Genomic DNA, 19,605 nt, shown 5'->3' with positions numbered 1-19,605 from the left:
GCTGCACTCTGACAGCAGGCACTGATCTCCTCCCTCCTACTAGTTAAACATTAAACTTCAGAGCAGGGGAGATAGATCACAGCCCTGTTCTGTTATCACTACTCAAGTTTAGTATGGCTCTACTTCAAGGTAAAGGGTGATTGTGTGTGGGCGGGACAAGGATTACTACGCATCTCTTTAGTCATACAGAGGTGTTACTTACCCTACGATTTTCACCTCCCATTTGGGTGAATACGCCTTAGCCTATATGTAGAGTAGACTACGGGCCAGAACAACTCAACTAAGGTCATGTCGTTATTCTTAGGCTTATTTACATACATTTAAACTATACTGAACAAAGATATAAACGCAACATGCAACAACTTCAAAGATATTACTGAGTTACAGTTCATATGAGTAAATCAGTCAAATGAAATAAATTCATTAGGCACTAATCTATGGATTTCACATGACTGGGGGAAAAAAAATGGGCCTCACAATGGGCCTCAGGATCTCTTCAAGGTACACTATGTGACCAAAAGTATGTGGCCACCTGCTTGTTGAACATCTCATTCCAAAATCATTGGCATTAATATTGAGTTGCCCCCCCCCCTTTACTGCTTTAACAGCCTCCACTCTTCTGGGAAGGCTTTCCACTAGATGTTGGAACATTGTTGCGGGTACTTGCTTTCATTCAGCCACAAGAGCATTAGTGAGGTCGGGAACTGATGTTTGGCGATTAGGCCTGGCTTGCAGTCAACGTTCCAATTCACCCCAAAGGTGTTCGATGGGGTTGAGGTCAGGGCTCTGTGCAGCCCAGTCAAGTTCTTCAACACCGATCTCGACAAACCATTTCTGTATGGACCTCGCTTTGTGCACGGGGGCATTCTCATGCGGAAACAGGAAAGGGCCTTCTCCAAACTGTTACCACAAAGCTGGAAGCACAGCATCGTCTAGAATGTCATTGTATGCTGTAGCGTTAAGATTTCTATTCACTGGAAGTAAGGGGTCTAGCCCGAACCATGAAAAACAGCCCCAGACCATTATCCCTCTTCCACCAAACTTTACAGTTGGCACCTGCATTGGGGCATGTAGCAGTCTCCTGGAATCCACCAAACCCAGAATCGTCCGTCGGACTGCAAGATGGTGAAGTGTGATTCATCACTCCAGTGAACGCATTTCCACTGCTCCAGCCAACGCTTGGCATTGCATATGGTGATCTTAGGCTTGTGTGTGGCTGCTCGGCCATGGAAACCCATTCCATGAAGCTACCAGGGAACAGTTATTGTGCTGACGTTGCTTCCAGAGGCAGTTTGGAACTTGGTAGTGAGTGTTGCAACCGAAGATAGACTATTTTTTTTAGGCTACATGCTTCAGCACTTGGTGGTCCCGTTCTGTGAGCTTGTGTGGCCTACCACTTCGCGGCTGAGCCGTTGTTGCTCCTAGACGTTTCCACTTCACAATAACAGTACTTACAGGTGACCGGAGCAGCACTAGCAGGGCAGAAATTTGACAAACTGACTTGTTGGAATGGTGGCATCCTATGACGGTGCCACATTGAAAGTCACTGACCTCTTCAGTAAGGCCATTCTACTGCCAATGTTTGTCTAGGGAGATTGCATGGCTGTGTGCTCAATTTTATGCACCTGTCAGCAACATCAGAAAACTGATCACCCACACGACGCCATACACATGGTCTGTGGTTGTGAGGCCGGTTGGATGTACTGCCAAATCTTCTAAAACAATGTTGGAGGTGGCTTATGGTAGAGAAATTAACATTCAATTCTCTGGCAACAGCTCTGGTGGACATTCCTGCAGTCAGCATGCCAATTGCACGCTCCCTCAAAACTTGTTGTGTGACAAAACTGCACATTTTAGAGTGGCCTTTTATTGTGAATATGGAACATTTATGGGATCTTTTATTTCAGCTCATGGGACCAACACTGTACATGTTGCGTTCATATTTTTGTTCAATGTAGAATTTACAAGTGACTGACACGCTTTCACGTACCCTCTTATTTTCTAGTGGTCCGCGGTTGCTCTGTGTAGTTTTGCTAATATATTTGAGAAAAGTTTATTGCAGTGAATTTGATCTATGACCTAATAAGTAAGATACATTATCTTTGAGTAGCAGCCAGGGACACAAGTCCCACTTTTTAATAGAACACTTTCTACTTGGTGTTGTTGCATTATCTACTGACCAGTGCTTGGAAATAAATTGTTTATTTGAAAACATTGCCCTGACTGAGGTTAGAACATTCTGCTTTTTTTTCAGCATGAGTGTGGTGCTTTTTACCTGAATTCTTTGTATTATCTTGTTACCAGAACAACAGTATTGACTTTACTCGACTAGTGCTTGAAATAAGTTGTGTTTCTTAGAAAACATTGGCCTGACAGACATGACAATTACATTAAGAGGAAAGCATCAACAGACAGAGGCTTTTATCTTTTATTTGTAATGCTGGCTGCCATGGTTAAAATGAACACAGGACATTGAATGCTACCTGAATTGACTCAGAAAAGTAACATAAATAGGCCTACACCATCACAGCCATGTTAAACATCCAGGTGTGTGTGTGTGTGTGTGTGTGTGTGAGCGCGCTGGTGCCATTGGATAGCCAGATTATCTAGTGTCCACAGCAACACTATTATTCTCTACCAGTTCTTGTGGTGTACTGTGGTCTTAGTCATGCTCTCACTAACCCCCTCTCCCCTGCCTGATGGTCTAGGACCACAGCTGAGTTATCTTGCAAATTTAGCAGGCCATGGTGTAAAATATTAGAAGCGCCATCTTTCTTCTTATTACGTATCGTTTAATGCCATCTTTGGTGTGCTTTATGAATGCACAAGCACTTTTTTCCCCATTCCTATCGATACATTTTTATTAAATGTCAAATGCAGCTTTTTTTTAATCTCAATATCAAATTATTTCTGCGTAACAATTAAGTACCCTACTGACTGTTTTAAATTAAAACGGTAAAAAATAAAATAACTTCTTAGCAAAGAGAAATTTCTCAAGCAACAATTTTGCTAGAACTGTCTGGGAGTGGTCTGAGTGGGGAGGGGAAAACTGAATACTAGCTGTTATTGGCAGAGAGGTCCGTAACTCTCTTTCTTATTGGTTTATTAACAAGTGGTGTCACCAGGCAGGCCAAAACAACATCCCACCAGGCAGTCATTTAAAACAGCTCTTACAGGGCATTATCATAATTTTCACAACTTCCCAGTATTAGTCCAACCTCATAGTGTGTAAGTATATATCTATAGGCGTCACTACAGGCCCTGGTTCGATTCCAGGCTGTATCATAACCGGCCATGATTGGGAGTCCCACAATTGGCCCAACGTCGTCCGGGTTAGGGTTTGGCTGGGGTAGGCCGTCATTGTAAATAAGAATTTGTTCTTAACTGACTTCCCTAGTTAAATAAAGGTTAAATAAATACACTGCTCAAAAAAATAAAGGGAACACTTAAACAACACAATGTAACTCCAAGTCAATCACACTTCTGTGAAATCAAACTGTCCACTTAGGAAGCAACACTGATTGACAATAAATTTCACATGCTGTTGTGCAAATGGAATAGACAACAGGTGAAAATTATAGGCAATTAGCAAGACACCCCCAATAAAGGAGTGGTTCTGCAGGTGGTGACCACAGACCACTTCTCAGTTCCTATGCTTCCTGGCTGATGTTTTGGTCACTTTTGAATGCTGGCGGTGCTTTCACTCTAGTGGTAGCATGAGACGGAGTCTACAACCCACACAAGTGGCTCAGGTAGTGCAGCTCATCCAGGATGGCACATCAATACGAGCTGTGGCAAGAAGGTTTGCTGTGTCTGTCAGCGTAGTGTCCAGAGCATGGAGGTGCTACCAGGAGACAGGCCAGTACATCAGGAGACGTGGAGGAGGTCGTAGGAGGGCAACAACCCAGCAGCAGGACCGCTACCTCTGCCGTTGTGCAAGGAGGAGCAGGAGGAGCACTGCCAGAGCCCTGCAAAATGACCTCCAACAGGCCACAAATGTGCATGTGTCTGCTCAAACGGTCAGAAACAGACTCCATGAGGGTGGTATGAGGGCCCGACGTCCACAGGTGGGGGTTGTGCTTACAGCCCAACACCGTGCAGGACGTTTGGCATTTGCCAGAGAACACCAAGATTGGCAAATTCGCCACTGGCGCCCTGTGCTCTTCACAGATGAAAGCAGGTTCACACTGAGCACATGTGACAGACGTGACAGAGTCTGGAGATGCCATGGAGAACGTTCTGCTGCCTGCAACATCCTCCAGCATGACCGGTTTGGCGGTGGGTCAGTCATGGTGTGGGGTGGCATTTCTTTGGGGGGCCGCACAGCCCTCCATGTGCTCGCCAGAGGTAGCCTGACTGCCATTAGGTACCGAGATGAGATCCTCAGACCCCTTGTGAGACCATATGCTGGTGCGGTTGGCCCTGGCTTCCTCCTAATGCAAGACAATGCTAGACCTCATGTGGCTGGAGTGTGTCAGCAGTTCCTGCAAGAGGAAGGCATTGATGCTATGGACTGGCCCGCCCGTTCCCCAGACCTGAATCCAATTGAGCACATCTGGGACAGCATGTCTCGCTCCATTCACCAACGCCACGTTGCACCACAGACTGTCCAGGAGTTGGCGGATGCTTTAGTCCAGGTCTGGGAGGAGATCCCTCAGGAGATCATCCGCCACCTCATAAGGAGCATGCCCAGGCGTTGTAGGGAGGTCATACAGGCACGTGGAGGCCACACACACTACTGAGCCTCATTTTGACTTGTTTTAAGGACATTACATCAAAGTTGGATCAGCCTGTAGTGTGGTTTTCCACTTTAATTTTGAGTGTGACTCCAAATCCAGACCTCCATGGGTTGATAAAATGGATTTCCATTGATTATTTTTGTGTGATTTTGTTGTCAGGTACAGAGGACAAAGAGCCGGATGCCTGGTCAGGTCCCGAAAAAGGCGAGTGGGAAAGCTGCCGTTACCGTCAACACTACTCGCCAATGTGCAATCATTGGACAATAAACTAGACGAGGTACGATCACGAATATCCTACCAACGGGACAACAAAAACTGTAATATCCTATGTTTCATGGAATCGTGGCTGAATGACGACATGGATATTCAGCTAGCGGGATATACGCTGCACCGGCAAGATAGAACAGCACACTCCGGTAAGACGAGGGGGGGCGGTCTGTGCATATTTGTAAACAACAGCTGGTGCACGAAATCTAAGGAAGTCTCTAGATTTTGCTCGCCTGAAGTAGAGTATATTGTGATAAATTGCAGGCCACACGACTTGCCTAGAGTTTTCAGCTATACTTTTCGTGGCTGTTTATTTACCACCACAGACAGATGCTGGCACTAAGACCGCACTCAGTCAGCTGTATAAGGAAATAAGCAAACAGGAAACCACTCACCCAGAGGCGGTCCTCCTAGTGGCCGGAGACTTTAATGCAGGGAAACTTAAATCAGTTCTACCAAATTTCCATCAACATGTTAAATGTGCAACCAGAAGGAAAAAATTCTAGATCACCTGTGCTCCACACACAGAGACGCGTACAAAGCTCTCCCTCGCCCTCCATTTGGTAAATCCGACCACAACTCTATCCTCCTGATTCCTGCTTACAAGCAGAAATTAAAGCAGGAAGCACCAGTGACTCGGTCTATAAACAAGTGGTCAGATGAAGCAGATGCTAAACTACAGGACTGTTTTGGTATCACAGACTGGAACATGTTCAGGGATTCTTCCGATGGCATTGAGGAGTACACCACATTAGTCACTGGCTTTATCAATAAGTGCATCGAGAACGTCGCCCCCACAGTGACTGTACGTACATACCCCTACCAGAAGTCATGGATTACAGGCAACATTCACATTGAGCTAAAGGGTAGAGCTGCTGCTTTCAAGGTGCGGGACTCTAACCCGGAAGCTTACAAGAAATCCTGCTATGCCCTGTGACGAACCATCAAACAGGCAAAGCGTCAATACAGGGCTAAGATTGAATCATACTACACCGGCTCCGACGCTCGTCTCATGTGGCAGGGCTTGCAAACTATTACAGACTACAAAGGGAAGCACAGCCGCGAGCTGCCCAGTGACACGAGCCTACCAGACGAGCTAATTCACTTCTATGCTCGCTTCGAGGCAAGCAACACTGAGGCATGCATGAGAGCATCAGCTGTTCCAGGCGACTGTGTGATCACGCTCTCCGTAGCCGACGTGAGTAAGACCTTTAAACAGGTCAACATAGACAAGGCTGCGGGGCCAGACGGATTACCAGGACGTGTGCTCCGGGCATGTGCTGACCAACTGGCAGGTGTCTTCACTGATATTTTCAACATGTCCCTGATTAAGTCTGTAATACCAACATGTTTCAAGCAGACCACCATAGTCCCTGTGCCCAAGAATGCAAAGGCAGCCTGCCTAAATGACTACAGACCCGTAGCACTCACGTCTGTAGCCATGAAGTGCTTTGAAGGGCTGGTAATGGCTCACATCAACACCATTATCCCAGAAACCCTAGACCCACTCCAATTTGCATACTGCCCAAACACATCCACAGATGATGCAATCTCTATTGCACTCCACACTGCCCTTTCCCACCTGGACAAAACAAACACTTACGTGAGAATGCTATTCATTGACTACAGCTCAGCGTTCAACACCATAGTGCCCTCAAAGCTCATCACTAAGCTAAGGATCCTGGGACTAAAAACCTCCCTTTGCAACTGGATCCTGGACTTCCTGACGGGCCACCCCCAGGTGGTGAGGGTAGGCAGCAACACATCTGACACGCTGATCTTCAACACTGGAGCTCCCCAGGGGTGCGTGCTCAGTCCCCTCCTGTACTCCCTGTTCACCCACGACTGCATGGCCAGGCACGACTCCAACACCATCATTAAGTTTGCAGATGACACAACAGTGGTAGGCCTGATCACCAACAACGACAAAACAGCCTATAGGGAGGAAGTCAGAGACCTGGCCGGGTGGTGCCAGAATAACAACCTATCCCTCAACGTAACCAAGACTAAGGAGATTATTGTGGACTACAAAAAAAGGAGGACCGAGCACGCCCCCATTCTCATCGACAAGGCTGTAGTGGAGCAGGTTGAGAGCTTCAAGTTCCTTGGTGTCCACATCACCAACAAACTAGAATGGTCCAAACACACCAAGACAGTCGTGAAGAGGGCACGACAAAGCTATTCCCCCTCAGGAAACTAAAAAGATTTGGCATGGGTCCTGAGATACTCAAAAGGTTCTACAGCTGCAACATTGAGAGCATCCTGACTGGTTGCATCACTGCCTGGTATGGCAACTGCTCGGCCTCTGACCGCAAGGCACTACAGAGGGTAGTGTGTACGGCCCAGTACATCACTGGGGCTAAGCTGCCTGCCATCCAGGACCTCTACACCAGGCGGTATCAGAGGCAGGCCCTAAACATTTTCAAAGACCCCAGCCACCCTAGTCATAGACTGTTCTCTCCACTACCGCATGGTAAGCGGTACCATAGTGCCAAGTCTAGGACAAAAAGGCTTCTCAACAGTTTTTACCCCCAAGCCATAAGACTCCTGAACAGGTAATCACATGGCTACCCGGACTATTTGCTTTGTGTGCCCCCCCCAACCAACCCCTCTTTTTACGCTGCTGTTGCTACTCTCTGTTTATCATATATGCATATATGCATAGTCACTTTAACTATACTTTAACTATACATTCATGTACATACTACCTCAATTGGGCCGACCAACCAGTGCTCCCGCACATTGGCTAACCGGGCTATCTGATTGTGTCCCACCCACCACCAGCCAACCCCCTCTTTTACGCTACTGCTACTGCTATTCTCTGTTCATCATATATGCATAGTCACTTTAACCATATCTACATGTACATGTACATACTACCTCAATCAGCCTGACTAACCGGTGTCTGTATGTAGCCTCGCTACTTTTATAGCCTCGCTACTGTATATAGCCTGTCTTTTTACTTTAGTTTTATTTCTTTACCTACCTATTGTTCACCTTTTTTGCACTATTGGTTAGAGCCTGTAAGTAAGCATTTCACTGTAAGGTCTACACCTGTTGTATTCAGCGCACGTGACAAATAAACTTTGATTTGGATTTGATTTGATAGGCATTTTAATATTACTGTTAATAAAAAAAATATGTTTTTGATGGTTGGCGCCCCCCCTTGGGTTGTGCTGTGGCGGAGATCTTTGTGGGCTATACTCGGCCTTGTCTCAGGATGGTAAGTTGGTGGTTGAAGATATCCCTCTAGTGGTGTGGGGGTTGTGCTTTGGCAAAGTGGGTGGGTTATATCCTGCCTGTTTGGCCCTGTCCGGGGGTATCATCAGATGGGGCCACAGTGTCTCCTGACCCCTCCTGTCTCAGCCTCCAGTATTTATGCTGCAGTAGTTTATGTGTCAGGGGGCTAGGGTCAGTCTGTTATATCTGGAGTATTTCTCCTGTCTTATCCGGTGTCCTGTTTCTTTCTCTCAAAGGACCTGAGCCCTAGGACCATGCCTCAGGACTATCTGGCATGATGACTCCTTGCTGTCCCCAGTCCACCTGGTCGTGCTGCTGCTCCAGTTTCAACTGTTCTGCCTGTGGCTATGGAACCCTAACCTGTTCACCGGACGTGCTACCTGTCCCAGACCTGCTGTTTTCAACTCTCTAGAGACAGCAGGAGCGGTAGAGATACTCTCAATGATCGGCTATGAAAAGCCAACTGACATTTACTCCTGAGGTGCTGACTTGTTGCACCCTCGACAACTACTGTGATTATTATTATTTGACCATGCTGGTCATTTATGAACATTTGAACATCTTGGCCATGTTCTGTTATAATCTCCACCCGGCACAGCCAGAAGAGGACTGGCCACCCCTCATAGCCTGGTTCCTCTCTAGGTTTCTTCCTAGGTTTTGGCCTTTCTTGGAAGTTTTTCCTAGCCACCGTGCTTCTACACCTGCATTGCTTGCTGTTTGGGGTTTTAGGCTGGGTTTCTGTACAGCACTTTGATATATCAGCTGATGTAAGAAGGCCTATATAAATAAATTTGATTAATACCAAATAATTGTATTTTATTTATTTAGTCAGGAGAAAGACTAGGGTCTCATTATCAAAGGCGCCCAAGCAGAGCAATACAACTATAAAATGATCACTCTAACAAAGATAAAATAAATAAGTTACAACTTTCAACATTATTTTTTATTTAACTAGGCAAGTCAGTAAAGAACATATTCTTATTTACAATGACAGCCTAGGAACAGTGGGTTAACTGCCTTGTTCAGGGATTCGTTCTAGCAACCTTTCGGTTACTGGCCCAACGCTCTAACCACTAAGCCACCTGCCACCCCAAATTACAACCACAACAATTTCTTAATTCAGTCAAAACATCTGCACCTCTCATTCAACACATCTAATTCTAGTCTTAAATTGCCCTGGCAGCAACAAGGAATCAAGATGCAAGGAGTTCTGCAGGCTATTCCAAGATGAGTCATCTTCCTCATGAAGGGGATGATGACGCAATCATTGAGAGACAGAGGGAATCTGGTCCTCAACTCGTGGCTCAGACACTTCTTTCAGGGTAAATGGGGTTAGCCCTGAGTTAGCCTGCCGCGGAGCAGGTTAATTCTGAAGGATTCGTTGCCATATAAAAATGTCTAAAAGGTAAACCACTTTGGTGTCACCAGCTATCCCGAGTTAAAGTCAGAGTTGACCAACGTTAGCTCGCTATGACTATCTTGCGCACAACACTCGTCCTGAGTTGAGCCTTGGGTCTTTTGTAGGCCGCCCTGTGTCCAATAACAGATACAGAACACCTCACACACAAAATTGAAAAGTGTGAACCAACACACACAACACAAACTGTGGCTAACAAATCCTAAGCAACCTGCCATGTAGTGAGTACATGTTGTTTGAAGCACAGTAGACCAATGTAACTACAGTAATTTAGCAGTTGTCAAAGCTGCTGGAAAACCTTCCTAGTGCATATGTGAATTTCAGGATGTGATGCTCATTTGAATTTCTTAGCCTTTTCAGCTTTTGACCAGTCAAATTTTTTTGTGATTTTATTTAAATAGGTTTATATTTTAAGATCACAATAGTAAATGATAATGGCAAAAATAAGTGTCTTCATTTAGGGAGAAGGTGGGGATACCAGGACAAAAATCACTATTAAGACATCATTCTTACAATCTGATTTGAAAAAATAGCACTGGCGTCATGTCTACATTGAAAAGACAATTATGGCAGAGACAAGAATGAAAATACATCTTCACATAGTTTTAATAGTGCAGCATAACATTGAAAAAGGACTTACGGAACAACAAAGACTCTAAGGAAAGATTCACCTTCACCCATTTTTTTTTAACATTGTTTTTGTGCATGATCCCAGGAATAAATAGAACATCGCTCAGACATGCACAAAAACAATATAACATTCAAAATGGGTGAATCTTTCCATTAAAAGAGCTTGTGATGATACAGTAAACTATGATAATCACACTTTTATAAATCAGTATACATCTTTTAAAAAGATCCATTAATAAAGGAAGGGACATTATCAAAACAAAATCTGATTGGACAAAGGAAAATAAAGTACCTGAGAAAAAAATAAAAAACCTTCATACGATATACACGCTTTCCGTAAGCATCATTGAATTTTTTTTTGCATTTTTGAAAACGCACACATTTTAAAAACATGAGTTTTGAAAAAATTACAAACAATGCACTTATGTATCTGGCACCCTGCCCATCGATAAGAAACTCCATAAATGGATGATATGGGGCATATGATCATTTGTTTCATATCAACATTTTAGCTTACCAATTTTCATAGGATGTACAGTTTCAGAGTTCCTGTTTTTATTTTGCAAATAGAAATAGACTACAGGAACCCCATGAATTAAACAACCAAATACATCTCACAGCTGATTTCCTTTGTGCATTAAATCATAGCTGATGGTGATAAAAGCTATTCGCTAAGGTATATATTTTTTTGTTGACAACGTGAAAGTAAAAACTGTGAGTTAGACAAAGTTAAAGATGGCTCGAGGGGCTGAACTTTTTTACAGTTTACAGGGCAAGTAATTACTTCCTGCAGTTATCGCCAGTCATAAAATGTGTCCTATCCACACCGAGCACTGGGCAAACACTCCATAAAGTTCTGTACACAAATTGACAGCTGATGGAAAAATATTGATAACATGCTCCTTGTCATGGTGTACATCAAGGGTTACAGAAACAAAAAAACGAAAAATATATGATTTTCCTCATCAAATTAAACCAGCAGCAGAATAAGAGTGAGTGGGTGATTGATTTGCATTGTATGTGCTGATCAAACAAACTGTGTCTAAAATACAATTGTTGGACATACAAACATTATCATGGCATAAATTTGACTATTAACATAATTGTTGAAAGATAATCAAATCAGATCAAGTCTCCATTCATGGCTCCTAATGCCCACCGAGGAGTGGTAGAGATCATATAACAGATAATTATTAGGTAATGGTCTCTATTAAGACTAAGGGAACTTAATTGGATGGTAAATAGTGCTTTTGTTAAACATACTGCAACATCTATTTACTTGGTCTGTCTTAAATCCATGCCACCTTTTTTAGTGTCATAACATAGTTAAGATTTACAAAAACAAGTGGAGTAAAACATCTGAGAACATCTAAGCTGTTATTTGTATAGAAGGGTCATTATGTGAAATACAAACTAAAGTAACAATTTATTTGCATTTCATGGCGTAGTACAGTATTTACACCTGTCTGGAGACGGCAACTGTTTTCAGCTGAAAAGGCAGCAGCATTATTACTTTTGTATTGCAGCTTAGTTTAGTTGAGGGGTTAGTCTTAGTTCACATTAAAACGCATACAAACGTCATCACAGATTTCCTTCATGATCCAGCATTGCCTGGCAGCCAGGGGCAGAGATGGAGGGATGTAGAGTATGGGGGAGAAATCAAAGGCGGTAGTCAACAGCTGTGCGCTCAGCTCTCTTCTAATCTCAAACTTCAGATACTGCTTGTTCACAGTGATTCTGAGCAGGCACTGCACAAATGGGCCTGTATTAAAAAAAGTGTTGATATAGTGCAGGTCCTCTGTGTCCATATAATCATAGTCATTATGATCTAAAAGGCTAAACAAATCCTATATCAATACTCCTACTCTGAGACCATTTATGAGTATGGACAGATCTGTAAATCAGATTCGTAAATCACCTAAACAGCCTGATAATGAAGTACATGACCAACTTTTTCCACCCATACTATTTCTAGATTAACAGGTCTGAATTGTGCCTGCTCCAAACCCACACCTGTGAACAAGCAGTGAGGCTATAGAAAACCAACAAGAGGATACATCTACATTAGCCAATCAGAGCACTTTTCTCCTCGCAACAAAGACAATACCCTTTTATTGGTTCAAATCGCTGCCACAAGAGAAGCAACCTTGCTTTTCTCCTTATGGCCTGACTGAAGCCTCTGTCCCATTATTTAAACTTGTACCATTTCAAGAGGCCACATGACAATTTGAGCCATTGATAAAAGGCTGGCACTTTCAGTACCATAAAGTTTTTCTTTTTACACAACGAAATCCGACATAACAAAACACACACGATCTCAGTCGACGACGAGTCGCGTCAACGTTGTACAAAGGAAAAAAAGAGTTCATCTTGTAGAGATGGATCGGTCATCTCCACACTGCAGAGAATATATAGGTTGAATGAGAGGCACTGGGGGTAAGGTCTCTGTTTGGTCGTTTTGAGATTGTCACTTCACCTTCAGCGCACTGCTCTGCGCTGTATTCAACATCTGGTGAGAGAAAGACACAAATTTGAGGAGTACACCTAGTTTTCTCTATTGGAGACCAATATAAACAGACTCACCAATGCACCGCACATTTTTCTGTAATGGACTTTTACTCTGTTATAAAATGGGCGAGATGAGAGACATGCATTTCGTGTGCCTGTTGTTCACTTAAATGATCACATTTTTCATCTTGCCGGTGGTTGGGCTGTTTGATGCCCCAAGAAGGGTACAAATGGATGTACTCCTACATTTTGATCAAGTCATACTTTTTGCTATGGAAACCACTGACAGCCTTCACTGGTTTCTTTGATAAAAACCTAGCTACATCATCAGCAGCATAAATCCAGCAGAATACTAGGAGGGTACTTATCAGACAAATCCTGGAACCTCAGAATAGGATAGGAATAAGTACTCAATATCCTTGGGTAGCTCTAATACAGCATTCACCAATGGCACATCTATGAGACACCATGTCTTCATTTACAATGTATCGAAAACCAATAACAGGGAAAACAAATTCTATATATTTTTTCATGGTAAAATCCAGATTCCTTGGAGTGGGTGGGCGATGGTCTAATCTAAAATATTTACATTATGAACATCCTCTACGTCATGTCCTACCTCTCTCACTCGACACTATGTATAAACATTTAATAAAGTAGGCCTAGATAAATGCATAACAGATGCTCAAAGACAAACAAGTTGTGATTATAAGAAGCAAGTTAATCCAGTGTTTTCCTGATGATGTGGCAAATAGCATTGGACAAAAATAGATCATGTTTGTGTCTCTTATGCAGCTATTCCTCAATACTGTAAATTGGCCATTCTCTGTATACTACTTGATTGGAAACACTAGTTTGTAATTAAGTTAAAAAAAACAAAAAAACATTCATTATTTCACAGGTAACCTCAGATTGTAACAGGACGTAAAAAAACAGGAAGTTGGATGTCTCCTTACCTTGTGATTGGCTGGTGCATCACGAGCAGAAGCTTTCATTGTCATGGGAGACAGTGTGTAAGGGAATAAGGCTTTCACACTGTTCGCAGTCTTCTGGCAATCTGACGGAAGAGGATTATCATGATCAACATGATTATAATCACTATCTGAATGGGAACAACTAGCTTTCAGTTTAAAATTGAGGCCCATCACAATAATGCAAATAAATTAACGTCATAAAGGCAAACAAATTGAAATACAACGAACTCCACAAGCCTAAAAGTAACCAACGCTATCCATTGTCCTTGATTCAATGTCAGGGAAGAGACTTTATAACAAAGATTTGGATAATATAAGAGTGATTCTGTGTGTGTGCGTACATGAATGTGCGTGTTTACAATTATTGTGAAAGTAAAACCTTGCAAAGCATCGGCCAAGTTAACAGCACAATACAAAGAGTAGCAAGTGGTTTCCCAAGTACCTTTGAATCCGGTGTTTCGAGCGGCATATGAAGGCAAACACTCTTCGTAGCGCCACCATAACAGGGTCCCAGTTGTTGTAGTGACATAACAGAGTGGCGATGAAGAAGGAGAGGAATACGGGAACCGCTCCAGCGAAAAACAGCCAGGAGAAACGCACCTGGGGACAGAAACATAGCAGTGCCGAATGTGATAGCTGCTTAAATAGCACATTTATAGATGGGAGGGCCAGCTGCCTAACAATGGGTCAGAAACATTATCCAATACTTGCAATGAACTTACGCTTTTAAGAATAGCTACATGTATAACAATCCCAACCATCTCAGGACTGATTCATAGAAGAGTAGTGCATTGTTTTGACATCTCCACTTTTTAAACAATTGCCACACAAAAATATACGCTAATTTGAAACTTAGCATATACAGACTAAGCTCTCTCATCACATCGCTAGATGATACCCTCTCACAAAACAGAATTACGCTATTAGACCAATGAACCATTTTTACACAACACCTTTGGTAGACCAGTCATGCTAAAGAGTGTGATGGCAACATGTGCGTCCGGCAATAATAGTGCCCCCGCTTACCTTCTGCATGCATATGTCTGCTATGATGGAGAGTGGGATAGTGAGGCTGAGGGCCAGTGTGCCTATTAGGGAGGAGGTGAGAAAGCAGCCCCTAAGGAAAGAAGTAACACACAACATTATAAAGAACACAAGCAATGCAATCAAATGCAAAATGATATGCTTAAGCAATAAATCAAATGTTTATCACTCGGGCACAACTCTGCATATCATCCTATAGCAGGAGTCTTCAACCTTTTCTTGGCCAGGGACCCCTTCCCAGGCACACCGGTGAACCACATATATTAGCAAAAATAAAACATTCCGCGTTTGGTAGATAATTTTGACCTCCAGTCCCCACATTATAATCGAAAGAAGTGTAAACTCTAACAGCCTCTAACAGAAAGGTACCTCCAAACACATTTTCGCTAAGAGCAGCTGTTTAGCTGGTTAAACAAAGCCTATGTGAAATACTCTAGTGAGTGTAATAGGCTCCAATGGGGGGCCCCAAGGGCACTCTTGTGGGCAGCAGACCCCCGGTTGAATACCCCTGCCCTATAGGCATAGGGCCGAATCTTAACTCGAGATCTCTCCGGGTAACTCAAATCGTCGTGAAAATCTCCCATTGAAATCAATGCATGATTTACATGCAAGTCCAATTTACGCACACAAATATCAAGTTTGGATTAAAGAAACAGGTTTTTGAACAGTGTGTGTTTCCACACAGTGTGAATAGCAGAGCGGACAAGGTGTAGTACACATAATATGTGGCCGTTCAATCCATCCATCAACCGACACGCACCAGAGCCAGAGGAACTCGGAGAGCACGGTACCGATGAGGCCGTTGATGAGGATGTAGATCCACACTAGCTTGCTGGGCAGCTCAAAGGCCTCGAAACCTGTGTAGTGAAGCACAAGGAACCCTGGCCACAGGAGGAGCAGGTTGAACAAACCCACAAACCCTAAGAGACACAGATAACAGAAAATAACAACTACATTACTACTTATGTTATTGACATTTAGCACTATTCGCAGGTAAAAATGTTACAAGTTAAAAATTACTAACATTCAATATTACAATTAGAGCTGTCAAAGGATTCTCTTAAAGTATCTAGTTAATCACATGCTTCTCTGTGCGATTAACTCCATCAATCTCTCTTTTTTTTTTTATTCAAATTTGACCCTAATTAAATATGTTTCAATTTAAAAAAACATCACATTGAGTTGGAGGTACAACGCATTCGGAAAGTATTCAGACCCCTTGACTTTTTCCATACTTTGTTTGACTATTTAATAAATGTTAGAATAACCTATCTACACACAATACCCCATAATGACAAAGCGAAAACAGTTTTTTGAAATTTTAGCAAATGTATAAAAAATTAAAACATACTTTATTTAAATAAGTAAATGAGACCCTTTGCCATTAGACTCAAAATTGAGCTCAGGTGCATCCTGTTTCCATTTATCATCCTTGATGTTTCTACAACTTGATTGGAGTCCACCTGTGGTAAATTCGATTGATTGGATACGATTTGGAAAGGCGCAGAACTGTCTATAAAATGTCCCACAGTTGACAGTGCCTGTCACAGCAAAAACCAAGCCATGAGGTTGAAGGAATTGTCCATAGAACAAGACAGGATAGTGTCAAAGCACAGAACTGGGGAAGTGTACCAAAAATTCTGCAGCATTGAAGGACAGAGCTCCAGAGTTCCTCTGCTGAGATGGGAGAACCTTCCAGAAGAACAGACAACCATCTTTGCAGCACTCCACCAATCAGGACTTTATGGTAGAGTGGCCAGACGGTAGCCACTCCTCAGTAAAAGGCACGACAGGCCAATTGAAGTTTCCCAAAACACACCTAAAGGACTCTCAGACCATGAGAAACAAGATTTTCTGGTCTGATGAAACCAAGATTAAACTCTTTGGCCTGAATGCCAAGCGTCACGTCTGGAGGAAACCTGGCACCATCCCCACGGTGAAGCATGAGTGGCAGCACCATGCTGTGGGAATGTTTTTCAGCGGCAGGGACAGTCAGGATCGAGGGAAAGATGAACGGAGCAAAGTACCGAGAGATACTTTATGAAAACCTGCTCCAGAGCTCTCAGAACCTCAAACTGGGGGCGAAGGTTCACCTTCCAACAGGACAACAACCCTAAGCACACAGCCAAGATAACACAGGAGTGGCTTCAGGAAAAGTTTCTGAAGGTCCTTGAGTGGCCCAGCCAGAGCTCGGACTTGAAACCGATCCAACATCTCTGGAGAGACCTGAAAATAGCTGTGCAGCGACTCTCCCCATCCAACCTGACAGAGAATGAGAGAATCTGCAGAGAAGAATGGGAGAAACTCCCCAAACACACACTTGTAACGTCATACCCAAGAAGACTTGAGGCTGTAACCGCTGCCAAAGGTGCTTCAACAAAGTACTGAGTAAAGATTCTGAATACTTTTGTAAACGTGAAATCAGTTCTTTATTTTTAATACATTTGCAAAAAATTCTAAAAACCTGTTTTTGCTTTGTCATTATGGGGTATTGTGTGGAGATTGATAAAGGGGAAAAAAATATTTAATCCATTCTACAATAAGGCTGCAACGTAACAAAATGTGAAAAAAGCATTAGGAACACCTGCTTTTTCCATGACAGACTGACCAGGTGAATCCAGGTGAAAGCTATGATCTCTTATTGATGTCACCTGTTAAATCCACAAAAATCAGTGTAGATGAAGGGGAGGAGACAGGTTAAAGAAGGATTTTTAAGCTTTGAGACATGGATTGTGTACGTGTGCCATTCAGAGGGTGAATGGGCAAGATAAAATATTTATGTGCCTTTGAACGGGGTATGGTAGTAGGTGCTTGGCATACCAGTTTGAGTGTGTCAAGAACTGCAACAGTGCTGGGTTATTCACGCTCAACAGTTTCCTGTGTATATCAAGAATGGTTGTTCTTTGGGTGGTGGACCAGTCAACTTGACACAACTGTGGGAAGCATTGGAGTCAACATGGGCCAGCATCCCTGTGGAACGCTTTCGACACCTTGTAGAGTCCCCGACGAATTGAGGCTGTTCTGAGGGCAAGTGGGTGCAACTCAATATTAGAAAGGTGTTCATAATGTTTTGTACACTGTGTCTTTTGATTATAGGGGAAGAAAACACCAAATAAACTCTATTCTAAGACAATAACAACAGATCAGGTCTAAGTTTATGTAAAATATCATGCAACAATTAATAGATCTAGCCTACTTATCCATGTTCTTCAACATGCACTAGTCGCAAGATGATACTACTAGAACTGGTATAATTGGCTTAGATCATTTGACATGAGAACTACAACAAAAAATGTAGCTAAATGGAATGGATGTCCTGTTCTGATTAAAATCATTGAGGGAAATTTAGAGTTGAAACAAGAGGCATTCAAATGAAGTTTTGCTGTTATCTAAAGAAATGCCTGGGAATGTGTTTATGGATGAGCTTTCTGTACGTTTTCGTTCAAGATTGTTGCTCAAAGCTGCACTCATAGTGGATGTTTAAGCATCACAAGAGAGACTGACAGCTATACAGCAGCTGTTAGTTGCCGAGACCGAGCGCACATAGCAGAGACGAAAGAGGAAGAGAGATATTCCACTCATTACATTTCTGGTTACATTACAGTAAGTGAACTAAGCAGACCAGACCCAGCTGCTAATGCATTGGTGTCTTTCCTTATGTTGCCATGTGCATAATAGCAAAGTTAACCAGTATATTGGGATTGAGAACAATGAGGAGGAGGCAGAGCAGCACAGACGAGGAAACAGCTCGACTTAGCCTGTCTAAGAAAATGTAGGAAAACGAAACTTAATTAGGTCTATAATCAATAGCCTAACTGGTAAATATGCCTGGCTTAATGATCATCCATATATATCTACAAAAATAAGACAGATCTTGCACCTGTTGCCTTTTTGAGTGTTTAATAGCCTACTGATTCCGAGAGCACCAGGTCTCATGCAACGGTAAAATGAATGATAAAGCAATTTCACAGATTTGGCTGTTTTTGCTCTTTGCTATGCTGTAATAAAGGCTTCATCATTTGTTTTCATTAGAACAGACTGGTAGTACTTATTTAGTGTTGTTTACACTGTTCCAAATAGGCAATCTAACATCACCTGTTTGTCACACATAAAATGCACACAGCTCTCACTCCTATACCCTCCTTTTTCTTGATCTCCTTCTTATTGTTATTATTACAATTATTATTCCGATCATCATTATAATAATAAGTAATGTCGTTGTCATTAGTAGGCTTTGTATAGTAGCCTTGTATAACCACCATCGAGCTGTAGGCCTAAGAGCGTGTCCTGTTCAGTCTTACTTACTTAGCCCGATATTTCAATACATAGGCTACTATATCAACCAAATCATCAAATCAAATCGTATTGGTCACATACACACGGTTAGCAGATGTTAATGCGAGTGTAGTGAAACGTTGTGCATCTAGTTTCAACAGTGTTGTAATATCTAACAATTTCCCAACAACTACCTAATACACACAAATCTAGAAGGGGTGTATGAACATATAAATATATGGATGAGCAATGGCCGAGCGGCATAGGCAAGGTGCAGTAGATTGTATAAAATACAGTATATACATATGATATGAATAATGTAAGATATGTAAAGTGGCATTATTTAAAGTGGCATTGTTTAAAGTGACTAGTGATCCATTTATTAAAGTGGCCAGTGATTGGGTCTCAATGTAGGCAACAGCCGCTCTGAGTTAGTGATTACCGTTTAGCAGACTGATGGCCTTGAGATAGCTGTTTTTCAGTCTCTCGGTTCCAGCTTTGATGCACCTGT

General features: G+C 42.7%; 1 protein-coding gene across 4 annotated transcripts in view; it reads right to left on the bottom strand.

The window, feature by feature from the left end:
• Window positions 1–10,245: 10,245 nt before the first annotated feature.
• Window positions 10,246–19,605, bottom strand: part of LOC115156180 (solute carrier family 35 member F5) — a 34,550-nt gene continuing 25,190 nt past the window's right edge. For all 4 annotated transcript variants that reach the window (XM_029703534.1, XM_029703533.1, XM_029703535.1 and 1 more), the window contains 5 exons: window positions 15,580–15,739; window positions 14,802–14,892; window positions 14,218–14,375; window positions 13,758–13,858; window positions 10,246–12,802 (listed from right to left, as the gene is read on the bottom strand). In XM_029703534.1, the coding sequence (XP_029559394.1) occupies window positions 13,777–13,858; window positions 14,218–14,375; window positions 14,802–14,892; window positions 15,580–15,739 (491 nt within the window). In that variant the 3' untranslated portion in view covers window positions 10,246–12,802; window positions 13,758–13,776. The remainder of the gene's footprint in view (window positions 12,803–13,757; window positions 13,859–14,217; window positions 14,376–14,801; window positions 14,893–15,579; window positions 15,740–19,605) is intronic.

Source organism: Salmo trutta, chromosome 20, assembly GCF_901001165.1.
Source record: "Salmo trutta chromosome 20, fSalTru1.1, whole genome shotgun sequence".
NCBI lineage: Eukaryota > Metazoa > Chordata > Actinopteri > Salmoniformes > Salmonidae > Salmo > Salmo trutta.
Note: the sequence above shows the minus strand (reverse complement) of the source record. Positions and strands in the feature narration are given on the sequence as shown.